The following is a 14,303-nucleotide window of genomic DNA, read 5'->3' as shown; positions in this document are numbered from 1 at the left end:
CATTCTGCCTCAACTAGAAAGCAACCCAGGGAAAATAAGAAATAGAACAAGAAATATAAGAAATATACATAGCAGTACGTGGACTTACATAAGAACTCCCTAGGAGAAGGCTGAGGGCCAAGGTTCACTACATGAATTTATTAACAAAGTCCTGATATAACTGCCAGCTGGGACAAGCAGATCTACTTTAGCACTTTAGCACTACTAACCCATCTGACAAATCTCTCAAAAGCTTTTCTAAGCACCAAAAATACCAAAATGTTAGTGTAACAATAATCACCTAAACAATCATAGCCATCCCTCATCACCCAAGCAGCATTGCTTACAGGATGACCTGAGAATTCCAAATACACAGATGCTCAAGTCCCTAATGTAAAATGCTGTAGTCCTCCTCCATGGATGTGTATACTGCAGATATGTGGGGTGGACTGCAGTCCACTATAGTGGCTTTAGGTTGTTAAGAGTGTTTTTTTAAACAAATAAGTTTGCACAATACCTTCTATTAACCCAATTTACTTATGTCACTGTATGTAGTAAACACATTTTTACTCTTATAATGCAATCTTGGTAGCGCCCTACAGGGTTCTAAACTAAATTCAGACTCTGGCATGATTTCCAGAGCCAACTATAATTTTTTTTTCCTCTTTCAAATTCATCAGTTTCATATATATCCCATATGTAGTTATTACTTACTCTATGCTCCCTAAATGTTTATGTTTTTAACATACTTGAATGTTTTTTACTGATTTTTACTTCCTGGAAACTCTTTCTGTCCCCAAAACTTTCCCTAAATCTTTTGCCAAACAAATTTCTTCCTGTCCTTGAGGACCCAGATCTAGAATCACATAATCATGCACACAAGCATAAAGCCCTTGGCTCCCATAGCGGCTCATCCGTATCTCCATGACTGCATTTTCCATTTACCATGCTGACTCATGCTTGCATGTCTTTCTGTGTTACACAACTACAAATTCTACAGCATTGTTGGCATCATATTTTTTCTCTTTGATTCATTAGATAATGAAAAAATAATAGTTAATTTTTGCTAATCATATACTCAGAAAACAAGGCAAACCAAATAAAATGGTTCAGAAAACTGACAGCGAACAGCTAGGGTATGATCTTCTTAGATTAATGATAAAAAATTTCTATAAAACATAAAAATAATGATAGCACCACTCTATGATAATTGTGAAAACAGAAAACATTTCATTTCTGAAAAGAAAGAAGGTACCATATAATAATCACACACACACACACACACACACACACAAATATCAAACAAACAAAAAAATACAAAGAAACACATATTTCCCTCTTCTGGCCATCAAGACTGTTGATTCTTTACTAAATAGGAGCCTTCTCATTTTTCCCACTTTTCGGATAAAAAATAAAATACCCAATCATTAAATTGATCCTACTCTTAACAGTATCCAATCCAGAATAAAGGTATATCCTTCTTTAAATCCTACTCAAAATCATGTAGCAGTTAAGCCCAAACTCTGTCACAAGCTCCTTCATATTCCTGATTCTTTCTGAGGAGGCCCAGTTCCTCATAATGTGTATTTTCCCTTGCTTCCATAAGATAATCAACCTGTTTGACTAAAAGTGCCACAGGTAGATGTTGGTTGCTCAACATCATTAATGATATATACTGCGCTAGCCTTCACAAGAACTCTTATGAGGTAGGAACTATTACTTGATGTGATATTCCCAATCAACTGGGAGTTGGAACCCCAGGCTGAATATAAAAGTTATAATTCTAAATTCTACACTGTATTAAATGTGCTGGAAAGGAGAAGCAGCTGGTCTGAAAAAAAACAACAACAACAACAAAAAAAAACAAAAAAAAAAAAACACAACATACTGCCCTTCAACTTCCTTTATTACTTTAACTATGCTAATCTCTCCCAAATTAACAATCCAATAAATGTCAAACCAAACAAGAAAGCAGAGGTTAGCTTATTTTTAAGTCAGTTTTACCTTTAAGATCTACAGATTTGGAAAAAATAGCATAACTCTGAGCTACAAAGTTAAATATCATACTTCTTCTGAATGCTAAATACACTGTATCATGTGCTTCTGGTGTAATACTTTATAATATTGTAGTACACCATTACATACCATGTGTTAATCACTGTAACTTAAATTCACTGTAATGGAACAACATTTCTTTTTTGCTATTGAAGATATATTAAACTTACCAAAATCACAGCTAGCTTGTAACAAGGTTTCCAAGTTGTATAGTCTTTGCCTAATTTAAAAAAAGGGAGAGTTAATTTTAATATACACTATGTAACAAACATATGGATAATGTTTCCAAATCCACTATACTGCTTCAATACCTCTCCTTTATGGATGAAATTTAATACTTTGTGAATGCTTATTAAAGGGTATACTTTAGGTAGTGAAAACTTTGAGAAGACAAAATACAATTTTGACCTCCCCAAAACATCTATTAAAAGCTGCATATATCTCACAAATTATTTCAAATATCAAAAATTTCATTGTCAGTAAAATACTGTTTACATCCATAAGAAGTTTCAGATACTTACATGAAACATTGTAGCTTAACAGTTTTATAATACAGAAGTTCAGAAAAGGAAAGGAATAATGTAGCTAATTATGCAAAGCTATTTAGATGTCCCATCTTCTTGCTGTTCCTCCTTGTTGCCTTCAAATTCTTTAAGACTAACCCATATTCACGACTTATGCCCTCAACAATGATTCATAAACTCTGTAATGTTCAGGATTACATTGCATCATGTAAAACTCAGCCTATTCTTCTGATAAAACATATCACAACAGGCCATAGATATGCAACATCTCTTCTTGAGGTCTCATGGGGGGCTGGCTCTGTGGCATAGCGGGTAAGGCCACCGCCTGCAGTGCTGGCATCCCATGTGGGTGCCTGTTCGAGTCCTGGCTGCTCCACTTCCAATCCAGCTCTCTCTGCTATGGCCTGGGAAAGCAGTGGAGGATGTTCCAGGGCCTTGGCCCCTGCGCCTGTGTGGGAAAACTGGGGGAAGCTCCTTGCTCCTGATCGGCACAGCTCTAGCTGTTGCGGTCATCTGGGGAATGAACCAGCAGATGGAAGACTTCTCTCTCTCTCTGCCTCTCAAATAAATAAATTAATTTAAAAAAAAAAAAAAAAAGGTCTTATGGGATGAGGGTGAGAATACCTTCTGCCTCTCAATTTTCATATAAATGCATCAAATATCATTCTTAATGTGTTTCTGAATAACTGGTCCAAAACAGTGGATTTAAGAATCATCTAAATTAAATTTATTTTATTTATTTTTTTTAAGGATTTATTTTATTTATTTGAAAGACAGCATTACAGATAGAGGTAGAGACAGAGAGAGAGGTCTTCCATCGCTGGTTCACTCCCCAACTAGCCACAACAGCTGGAGCTGCGCCAATCCAAAGACAAGGGCCAGGAACCTCTTCCGGGTCTCCCACATGGGTGCTGGGGCCCAAGGATTTGGGCCTTCTTCTACTGCCTTCCCAAGCCATAGCAGAGAGCTGGATCAGAGGAGGAGCAGTCAGAACCAAAACCAGTAACCATGTAGGACACCAGCACTTCAGGCCAGGGCTTTAACCCAATGTGCCACCGCAACAGCCCCCTAAATTAAATTTATTTGCAAAAATGGTACTCATGCTTTTTTTCACAAGTTTATTTTTAAAAAAGCATACTGAAGTAATTAAAGGTGAGATGTGTGATACCTGAAATTTGTTTACAAATACTTAAGCCAATAGAAGGGAGGTTGGTACAAATGAAAGAAAGAAGGAAACCTTGATTCTTATTGTAACTGAGAAAGGATATGTGGAGGCTCATTAATCTATTCTCTCTACTACTGTGTTTTAACATTTTATAAAAACTTCAAAAAATGTCACCTAAGAGAATTAATCAGATTCTATTATGGAAGATAGATTTAAAAGTTTGAGTTCATTCTCTAATCATTGAAAGACTAGGCTTTTAAAAAAGTATTTAAATCTTTTACCCAAAATTATAATATGGTTCAAAACTTTAAAATTCAGTATTTAGTACATAATATAAAATACAAAGAATAAAGAATATGAAAAATCAATTTACAAAAACAATAAAACTATATTTCATCAAACCATTACCATTTGGTTATTGTTACTAGAAGATAATCAAGTGAGCAATAAGCACAATTCTGGTGTTACTACATTGTCAGTGTTAGAATCCACCCAGCGTCAGATCTCACAAAACTGAACAGCACCTACATTCAGGGAATTTGGAACAAAAAGTACCTGAATAAATGAAAGAGCTCTCTAGAGGAATCCACCAATGCTGTTTCAGTAACCCACTGAATGCCAAATAGTTCCACTGTGTCCTCTTCAAAGCTAGTTGGTAAAGGATCGAGATTCAAAAATAATCTGAAATAAAAAGTCTAGTTTAATTGCATAAGAAATATACTAAAGACCATAGTATATTACATCTTTTTTTTTCATTATCTGAATCAGTACGATACATGACACAAATAGTCACGAAACAGCTTAGTATCTTACATAATCAGGATCACTACAGCTAGACTGCATCAAAAATTTCAAACTATCTAGTGATTCAACAAAGTATAAAGAACAAAGTAATTCAGAGGAGAAAACACCCAAAAAGGATTCTAAGGAACCCACTTTTGCCTGCGTTTACTAATGGTCTCCATGTGTGGAATTTCATTGTTTGAGGGAACATTTGCTTTAAAAACAAAACAAAATTGAAAATTATTCTGACCTATATCTGGAGAAGAGCATAATCATGTTAGCTAATCTCTTTTAAAGTCTCTAACAGATCTATACTTGTCTCTAACAAGTATATAAAGCAACAAAAGTGCTTGCCTTTCAGACTGAAATCACCTCAGTAGGCATGGCCAAAACATTTCAAGAACAGTAATCTTACTGTAGTGTATACATATAGCTGCCCAATGTACAAATAAGTCTATAAGACTTCTAAATGTATAGAACATAAGAACAGAAGGTACTAGGACCACACACACACAAAGTGTATGTCTTACTCAAAAAGTAGTGAAAGCTCTAGAGCACTGTCCTACTGTCCTATTCCATAGAAAGAAATACCAACTCAGAAGGCCCAGCTTCCTATTCAAAGCTGAGGTTGCAGGAAGGTAAAAGAGCACTAGTTAACAAGCAAGGTCTCTTTCATATTCAAAACACTTACACATAAGCTTACTTGGGAAATCAACAACAGAACTCTCATTACTTCATGCCCTTATGACACACCAGGCCGATTCACAAAACACGGCTCAGCAAACACCAGTTTAAAGGATTGGAGGATGTCTTTTGTTCGTGGACTGTGTGTGGACCAGGCTAGTGCAAAACTGAAATAATAATGAAAAAAAAAAACTCCCTAACGAACAGAATAACCTGACGAAGGAAACAGAACCCCCAGCTTTCCTGCCTACCTCTTAAGTGTCCCACTGGAAAGGTAGGAGTCCCCAGAAAAGTGGTTTCCTCCTCCTCCTCCTCCGTTGTCAACAGCACAAGAAAAGCAAGCGGGCTTGCACCATTCCGTCCCCAGCTCCAGCTCGAGGCTGTCGGTCAGGAGCGTCGACACACCAGAACAGTTATCCATCATCTACTTCACGTCCTGAGCTGTTTGCGGCTCATTATGCTTCTCAGTAGGCTCTCCAAAGAGAAGCGGTGGGGAAGACTCCTGGAGGGAGGAGAGGAGAGTTATCCGACAAAGTTCCCCAAGCGTCCTCACAGCACAGCGAAAAACTGAAACACCCAGGAGCCAAATCCGCCCAGTCCCGACCCCGCACAACACCCCGGACCAAGGCTGTCACACAAAATGCACCCCCGACAGGACAGCGGCAGAGACTGAAAATCTGCGTGCTGGGTCGGATTCTCCGGCCGGGGACAGACAGAAAAGAAGGTCTGCAGGGTGGCCCCGGTTTCAACTTCCAGCTGTTCCCTGCGTTACGTTACTACACCGATCCTCAGCCCGCTTCCCTTCTGCAAAGTGGAGACAGCGCCCTTGCCAGTTCCGGGTGGGAATCCGGAGGGCTTCGCCTGGGCGCCAACCTGCACCCCTCCGGCCCGGAAGCGAGATCCACCGGGCCTGCTGCTCGCAGGGCTGGGAGCGGAACGTGAAGGAAGTCGGAGTCCCGCTCGCGGGCTTGAAAGCCTGGCAGGCGGGGAACCCCTTTTCTGCGATGCACTGCGTACCTGCTCACACTTCCAGCTTCGGAAATCTGCCGCTTGCGATCCAGACTACAGCCCGAGAATCCCTGGGCTCTACACCAGGAACAGGCGAAATTCCCGCCACGGCGCACCCGCGCTCTGGGAGGGCGGAGCCACGGCACAGCCCGTCCCCCAAGCGGCCAGTCCTCTCGCGAGGGCTTCTCTGAAACCACCAGAGCTCGCACTTCTCGCGAGAATCTCTCGGCCGGAACCTAGATACCGATACTTTTTTTTTTTTTATTGACACCGGAGGCCGGAAGGACAGGCTTCGTTGGGAAAAAAAAAAAAAAAAAAACTTAAAACGGGCCAAGGTGAGAAAGGCCTAAGGACAGCGAGGTTATCTTCTATCCCGGCGTTAATAGAGGAGTCTTTTATTCGAGTGAGACGCGGGGGTCTTGTTTACCCCCAGATCTGCGCCGCTCCCTCTGCTGCTTCGCTGCCAGTCACTCTTTTTGTTGGGCTGGAGGATGTTTTTTGTTCGTGGACTGTGTATGGACCAGGCTAGTGCAAAACTGAACTAACTGGGTGTTTGGTAGCACAGTTTAGGTCAGGCGGCCCTTGGTGTGGATTTAGGAACTATTTCTCCCCTTCTTTGCATAACCTTTGGGCAGAGGGTTGGCAGGCTTTTGTAAAGGTACAGTCGTTTGCAGGGTTCTTTTTACTGTTCTGTGAAACCGACTCCACAGAACGGTTAACACAGAAATAACACATTGCAGTATGTCACCGTTTTTGAAATTTATGAAGACTAACAGAATTTGCAGTGCAAATGCTGTGCTGGTTTGAGCATTTGCCTTTTGCTCATTCCTCTACAGTACGGTCTGTACTGTGGTCAATCTCTGCATGGGAAACCTATCATCATTTTCCCGTAAAGTAAATACACGTTTTCTGATGAATGGGATAAAGTGAGGGGAAAAATACGATTTCAAGTCTGGCCGCAACCTAGGGCTTTTGTGGTCGGTGTTATATCTGTTTTGCTCCTCTGATATACTGTGATACCTGATGCTTTGTTGAGGAGTGCTGCTGCTCCTTAATGGCCCGTGGGGAGTCTAGCATGAGGTATGAATCCTCCACAACCACCTCAAGGAATTATTACTTAGATAAGAGATTATTGTGCCCTGCCACTGCATTTAGGAAAGTGTGATCAGTAGACATTATTACTTCTTCCTCTAATCAAACTTTGAAATAGACTCCCTTTTCATTTTTTTAAGTGTCTAATGTCAACCAATCAACTTACTTGAATCCAGTGAGTGGGACCAACATAAGCTCCATAACTAACTTAAGCTAGTAGTATTAACATATTAGTAAGAATGCAGGTGGCTACTCTAGAAGAAATTGAAAGGAGCTTAGTAAAAGGGTCATTTAAAGAGTTGTAGACAGGGTTACCAGAAAACAAAAAGTGACTAGAGCTCCTACAGTTAACCAGAAAACTATTATCATCCTTAGGCCTAAGAAGTAAAGGGAAGGAGAGATTACCAGAAGGCATTGAGTCTTATTGCTATAGTAGACAGCAACTACCTGATAGCGACTTAGGATGCCTTCATAGAGGAACATAATCCCTACCAATTTAACAGAGCATTGGGAAGTACACCTTTCTTCCCACATTCTGGTTTCCGCCTGGTATCTCCCATGAGTCAAAATCAATTTAAAAGAAGGGAAGAATACTTTGCATAAAGTTTCCTGGGGTGGAAACTAAACTGAAAAAAGATGGAGAGTGAACCTCTCAGAAAAGAGTCAATTTTATTAGGCAGGTATAGGAATACTAAATGTACATATGTCTAATAACAGTTTCAGTGTACATGAAGCAAAAAATACTATAACTTTTAGGAGAAATATTCAAATAATTTTAATGAGAGCCATAGCAACTCTGCCCTCTGTAACTGATGAAACAAATAGGAAGAAAATTGATTTAAAGAAAACTTTAATAGCTGCCAATCAACTTGACCTAGTTGATATTTATAGGTGAATATATTCTATCCAATAATAGAATACATACTCTTGATAAGTGCACATATCCTAGTGAATACACCATTTTCTAAGTGATAAAATAAAGTTCACCAGCTTTAAACAGATTGAAATCATACAAAGTATATTGTCTGACCACAATGGAATTACACAGAAGATACATAAGAGATACCTAAAAACTTTAAATATCTGGAAAATCAGCAACACACTTCCAATTAACCTATAAATCAAAGAATAAATCATTAGGAAAATTAAGAAGTATTTTCACTTTAAATTAAAATGAAAACATTACAATTTATAGTACTATTTACATTAGAAAAGAAAAATAATGTAAGCATCTGTCTTGAGAAAGTAGAAAATAATTTTTAGCAACAAAGCAAGCAAATGAAGGAAGTAATAACTTGTAGAAAGATATAGGATGAAACAAGAAAAATAGAAGAAAGAAATGAAGTCAAAAGTTAGTTCTTTGAAAGGGTCAATATAATAGATAAACCCTCCAACCCTTTTTTCACAGAAAAAAGAAATAACACAAATTGCTAATGTAAGTTATTAAAGAAGTGTCTCACTATAGATTTTGTAGATATCCAAATGATAAAGATATTAGAAGCTTTTATGCCAATAAACATAGCTCAAATAGACAAATTCCTTGAAAGACAAAACTGCCAAAGCTCACAAAAGAAGAAAAAGGTAACAGATAAATTTGTGTCATTATAGTTACTTGAAACTTTTATTTAAAAAGTCCTCTCCTCCTCCTCCTCCTCTACCTCTTCTTTCCTTCCCTTCCCTCCCCCCTTCTTTTTCTTTTCTTCTTCCTCTTCTTCCTCTTCCTCTTTTTCCTCCTCCTCCTTCTTATTCTCTCTTTCTCACACAGACATACACACACACACACACACACACACACATGCTACTTATTACAAGAGAACTTCAGGATCAAATGTTTTACTGTTGAATTCTCCCCAACATTTAAAGAAGGAATAAACCAATTCTGTACTGACTCTTTCAGAAAATAGAAGAGGATTGAACACTTTACAGTTTACATTATGAAGCCGGAATTTCATTGATTATCAAAACCTGACAGAGACAAGAAAAGAAATTACAATCTAGGAGGGCAGGCGGAGACCACCCCAGAACAGACTGCTGGTGGTATCATGATGACCTATAACCCCCTGCCCCAAGAATATGAAAGTGATGACAACTCTTATGAAGTGTTGGATATAACTGAATATGCAAGAAGACACCACTGGTGGTATCAAGTGTTTGGCCACAGTTTGGGACCTATGGTAGAAAAATACTCAGTAGCTACCCAGATTGTAATGGGTGGTGTGACTGGCTGGTGTGCAGGATTTTTATTCCAGAAAGTCGGAAAATTTGCAGCAACTGCATTAGGGGGTGGTTTTCTTCTGCTTCAGATTGCCAGATACAGTGGCTATGTGCAAATTGACTGGAAGAGAGTTGAAAACGATTTAAACAAAGCAACAAGGCAGATTAAGCAACGAGCAAATAAAGCAACACCTGAAATCAGCAATATTATCGAAGAAGCAACAGAATGTATCAAACAGAACATTGTGATATCCAGTGGATTTCTGGGAGGCTTTTTGCTAGGCTTTGCATCTTAAAGACATGAAGGCTCTACCAAAGTAGATTCAAATATGAGAAAAGAAGTTTAAGCCACAGGATGCTCTCTTAACAGTACATGCCTCCAGAGTCCCCACAGCAGGGAGAAACAATTAGCTGGACAAAACTGAACTTACAACTTAGCAGTTTGACATCTGAAGCTTGGCAAACCGGTAACTGCAGTAAAACAACCTATGTGGCATGTGAATATAGTATTCTAGAGCAAAACATGGCTTCTATCATTATTTTAAAAATTGCATCTTTTTAGATACAAGCCTATAAATATCGCCATGAGCTGTAGATTTGGACAGAAATATTATCCTCTATTTAGATTATTAATTGTGGTTCATGGTATAGTACCAATAATTAAAAATTTATGTTATAGCTTCTATATTAGGGCTGTTTTTTTAAAAAGACTTATTTACTGGAAAGGCAGAGCGACAGGGAGAGACGGAAAGAGATCTTGCAACAACTGATTCACTCCCCAAATGGCTGTAAAGACCTGAACTGGGTTAGACAAAAGCCAAGAGTCTAGAAATCCATGAGGGTTTCCCACGTGGGTGACAGGGCTCCAGCCACGTGGGTCATCATTTACTGCTTTCCTGGATGCCTTAGCAGGGAGCTGGATGGAAAGCAGAGCAGTTGGGACTCAAACTGGTATACTCATAGGGGATGCCAGCATTGTTGCCGGCAATTTAAACTGTTGCACTACAGTGCTGGCCCCAGGGATTTTTTTGTTTTTTAAGATGTTTACAATAAACTGAAGAACAACAGACACAAAGAATTTCAATCCAGTATCACTGGAACTAAGCTCTGACAATATATAGAAAAGGATGATGTGTGATAAGAACATCAGATTTATTTTAGGAATGCAAGGTTGTTTCAAATTTCAGAAAGGAATCCATGTAGTTCATTATGCCAACAAACTATGAAAAGTAAAATCACATCATCATTTCAATAGATGCAAAAAAAGTTTTTGAAAAAAATCAGTATACATTCATGATAACAACTCTTGAAATTAAGAATAGAAGAAAATGTTGTATTGTTGACAAGCATACTGTTCACATCATACCTAATAATGAAAATGAATACTTTCTCTGTAAGCCTGAGAGCAAAGCAAGGATGTCTGCTTTCTCTGTGTCTTTCAACATTTTATTGGAGGAAACTAGCAAATGCAATAAGATATGAGAGTGAAAGAAAAGTTATATGTATAGGAAAAGAATAAATGAAACTGTCTTCATTCTCAGATGGTATAATTATTCATGTAGAAAATCCTAAAAATTTCCAGATCCGTGATTACAACTAGTAATTAATCCAGCAAAATGGCAGGATTCCATGTTAACATATAAAAATCAATTGCATTATTATAGACAAAAACAACATTTAGATTAAAAAGCAATACCATGTAATGGCCTAAAAATAAACCTTACAAAATATGCCCATGACTTTTTGTGCTGAGGATTAAAACCTATTGCTGAAAAAATTATCCTTTCACCATTTTCCTTTGCCAAAAACCAACTGACCATATATGTGTGTGTGTGTGTGTGTGTGTCTTGGAGAGGGACTGGTTATTCCTGTGGTCTATATTCTATTCCACTATGTCTAGCCTTGGATCAACACGTTTTCGATTATCACAGCTTAATAATTAAGTTCTGCCATTGGATAGTGTGAATATCCAGTTAAATAGAATAATACAGTATGATCATGATTTGGAAGGCTCAGTATTAGAATTTCTCTTAAAATGTATATATATAGAGAGAGATAGAGAGAGAAAGAGAGAGACTCAAAGGAATTATCAGTGAGAATCCTGGTGATATTTTCTTTTGTCAAAACTAACAAATGCATCCTCAAATTGATATGGAAATGCAAAAGTCTAGAGTAACAAAAATGATTTTGAATAAGAAAAGCATAATAAGAGTCACACTATCCAATGGCAGAACTTAATTATGAAGCTGTGATAATCGAAAATGTATTGATCTATGGCTAGACCTAGTGGAATAGAATATGGACCACACGAAAACCAGCCCCCCCAAGAGATATACACACACACACACACATATATATATGTATATACACACATGTATATATACACATGTGTATACACACACACACACATATGGTCAGTTGGTTTTTGGCATTGGAAAATGGTGCAAGGATAATTTTTTGAGTAGAATTCTTGGATACTGATACACTTTAAAAGGAACCTTGACTTTTACCTTACACTATTTAAAAAACTTAAGTCATTATGTGTTATAGAACTACAGCTATAAAACTTGTAGATATTCAAATCAATAGTAAACAGGGAGATGTAAAGCTGGTTCTTACTTAAGAGAAAACTTGAGTATGCGATATGATATAATGATATGATATCTATCATGAAATCTAAGAGGTATATTTTGTGAGAGACTGGACACTGTATATCAAACACTGCTGTTAACTTGAAAATGCAAGTTATCCATTGGGTGTGGCAAGATATAGATCATTATTGATGTTAGTAAGAGTCATTTCAGTTTAATAATAGGTTTCAGCTTATTAATGATTGTTATGGGTCAGATGGAAAATGGGAGGTAAGTAAGCTAATCTGGGAATTTTAACCAGAAATTAAAATAAATGAGAAAAATTGAGCAAGAGAGAAATGTGGCAGTCAACAGACAGAAGGTTGAAGACAGGAGATAGTAGAACATGTTTTGGAGGTTATGGTAATTTTCAAGCATAAAAGGAAAATTTTCTGCTGAAGAGGAGAATGATTGCAGGGGTTCATGCACTGAGATGAGAGCTGATGCCATCACTACACAGATGACTTATCAACCCCTGATAGAATCAAGGACAATTTTTCATTATAAAAGAATAAAAGGCATGCTGATAAAGAAGGCCAAAGTTGGTGAATTGGGTGGCAGGAAGTTTAGTTAGTTCCTGCTTTATTTCATCTATTGTCTCTGTTTCATCTATTGTCTCTATAACACATGAATTGTAAATGAGAAGAAAGAGTGGTTGTTAGGGATTTGAGAAGAGGAAAAGTGTGAGTGTGATATAGTCATTTTGGTTGAGTAAAAAAGTATATTTACTATGAGGGTCTAATAGGATTGTCTGGGAGTGTTGAGTGACCATCTGAGATTTATGACAAAAAAATTATAGGTCAGTCAGCATGGTTTTGTCAGTTTTTCCAGCAACACTCAGCTATTTGGTAAAAGAAGCAAGGATATATGATGGTAATTGCATGTTGTAGTTTGGGTGAACCCATTCTAACTTGCAACTTCCTTTTAATGTATTCACAAGTCATCTATTTGATAATTTATTTTATGTTTATAGATATCAGATTCAAAGCCAGTACTTTATGTTTTTAGTAAAGAAACTTTTCACAGATTCAACTTAATATAATATATTCCAATGGTTAAAAGTCTGCAGTGTGGGCCAGCGCCGTGGCTCAATAGGCTAATCCTCCGCCTTGCGGCGCCAGCACACCAGATAATAGTCCCGGTCGGGGCGCCGGAGTCTGTCCCGGTTGCCCCTCTTCCAGGCCAGCTCTCTGCTATGGCCCGGGAGTGCAGTGGAGGATGGCCCAAGTCCTTGGATCCTGCACCCACATGGGAGACCAGGAAAAGCACCTGGCTCCTGGCTTCGGATCAGCGCGGTGTGCCGGCCACAGCACGGCGGCCGCTGCGGCCATTGGAGGGTGAACCAACGGCAAAGGAAGACCTTTCTCTCTGTCTCTCTCTCTCTCTCTCTCACTGTCCACTCTGCCTGTCAAAAAAAAAAAAAAAAAAAAAGTCTGCAGTGTAAGAAAATTTTCATAATTTTGATTGAAATCTTAGGTAAAGACCATTCCTTCTTGTGCCTTAAATGAAACCAAGGATCACTTTATTTCATTATGGTAATTACTTTTAAGCCTAGAATTGAAGTTGGCATTTTCGTAGAATCTGACCAATATTTAACCAAGTTCAATGATTTTATTATATAATTGGCCACCATTCAGGATATACTGAGATAGCTAAAGTCGGTGATGACTTTCAGTCTTACATTATTGAAAATATTATTTTATGGAACCCATCTTTTGCTGCCTTTGTGTTGTTGATACCTTGTGTTTTATTCCAATAATTGTAAGCAACATATATTGAACTCTTAATCTCTCAACTGCTACTCCCTGACATAGATACCATGATTTAAACAACTACCCCAGTAGTGACTGAAAGTTTTCAGTAGTTGAAAAAGAGCAAATTTCCTGTATAGTGAAAGGAATCATCAAGAAGTTAGGTCATTAACAATTTAGTACTTTACTTTTATAACCTTGAAGAAAGTTTCTTTGTGGACTATTGGACTGGGGTCCACAACTTCTCACTGTTGGCCAAAGTCTGCTTTCAGTTTCTGCCATGTGGGCCTCTTCTAACATAGAAGTTTCTTTCATCAAAGTCAAGAACCACAAGAAAAAATTCATCATTGGGCCTCATTCTTTTTTGTATCTTTATTTTATGTATTTATGTATTTATTTATTTGAAAAGCAGAGAGAC

The 14,303-nt window shown here is 38.0% G+C and overlaps 2 protein-coding genes across 4 annotated transcripts in view; one reads left to right on the top strand and one right to left on the bottom strand.

Annotated features, from left to right (window-relative positions):
* The window catches only part of MMS22L (MMS22 like, DNA repair protein), a 120,018-nt gene extending 113,625 nt beyond the window's left edge, over positions 1 to 6,393 (bottom strand). For all 3 annotated transcript variants that reach the window (XR_016233842.1, XM_089332868.1, XM_089332870.1), the window contains exons 1-4: positions 6,208 to 6,393; positions 5,442 to 5,692; positions 4,279 to 4,404; positions 2,205 to 2,254 (exon numbers count right to left, since the gene is read on the bottom strand). Coding sequence is in view for 2 of the 3 variants with exons in the window: in XM_089332868.1 (XP_089188994.1) it covers positions 2,205 to 2,254; positions 4,279 to 4,404; positions 5,442 to 5,614 (349 nt within the window). In the remaining variant the exon portion in view is untranslated. The remainder of the gene's footprint in view (positions 1 to 2,204; positions 2,255 to 4,278; positions 4,405 to 5,441; positions 5,693 to 6,207) is intronic.
* A 2,808-nt stretch (positions 6,394 to 9,201) lies between these two features.
* LOC100347410 (FUN14 domain-containing protein 1) lies at positions 9,202 to 9,932 on the top strand. The gene has a single exon (XM_089332867.1). The coding sequence runs from the start codon at positions 9,333 to 9,335 to the stop codon at positions 9,798 to 9,800; it is 468 nt and encodes a 155-aa protein (XP_089188993.1). The 5' UTR covers positions 9,202 to 9,332; the 3' UTR covers positions 9,801 to 9,932.
* The last annotated feature ends 4,371 nt before the right edge of the window (positions 9,933 to 14,303 follow it).

Source organism: Oryctolagus cuniculus, chromosome 5 (assembly GCF_051225735.1).
Source record: "Oryctolagus cuniculus isolate XC-2025 breed Fujian yellow rabbit chromosome 5, ASM5122573v1, whole genome shotgun sequence".
NCBI classification, from domain to species: domain Eukaryota; kingdom Metazoa; phylum Chordata; class Mammalia; order Lagomorpha; family Leporidae; genus Oryctolagus; species Oryctolagus cuniculus.
Note: the sequence above shows the minus strand (reverse complement) of the source record. Positions and strands in the feature narration are given on the sequence as shown.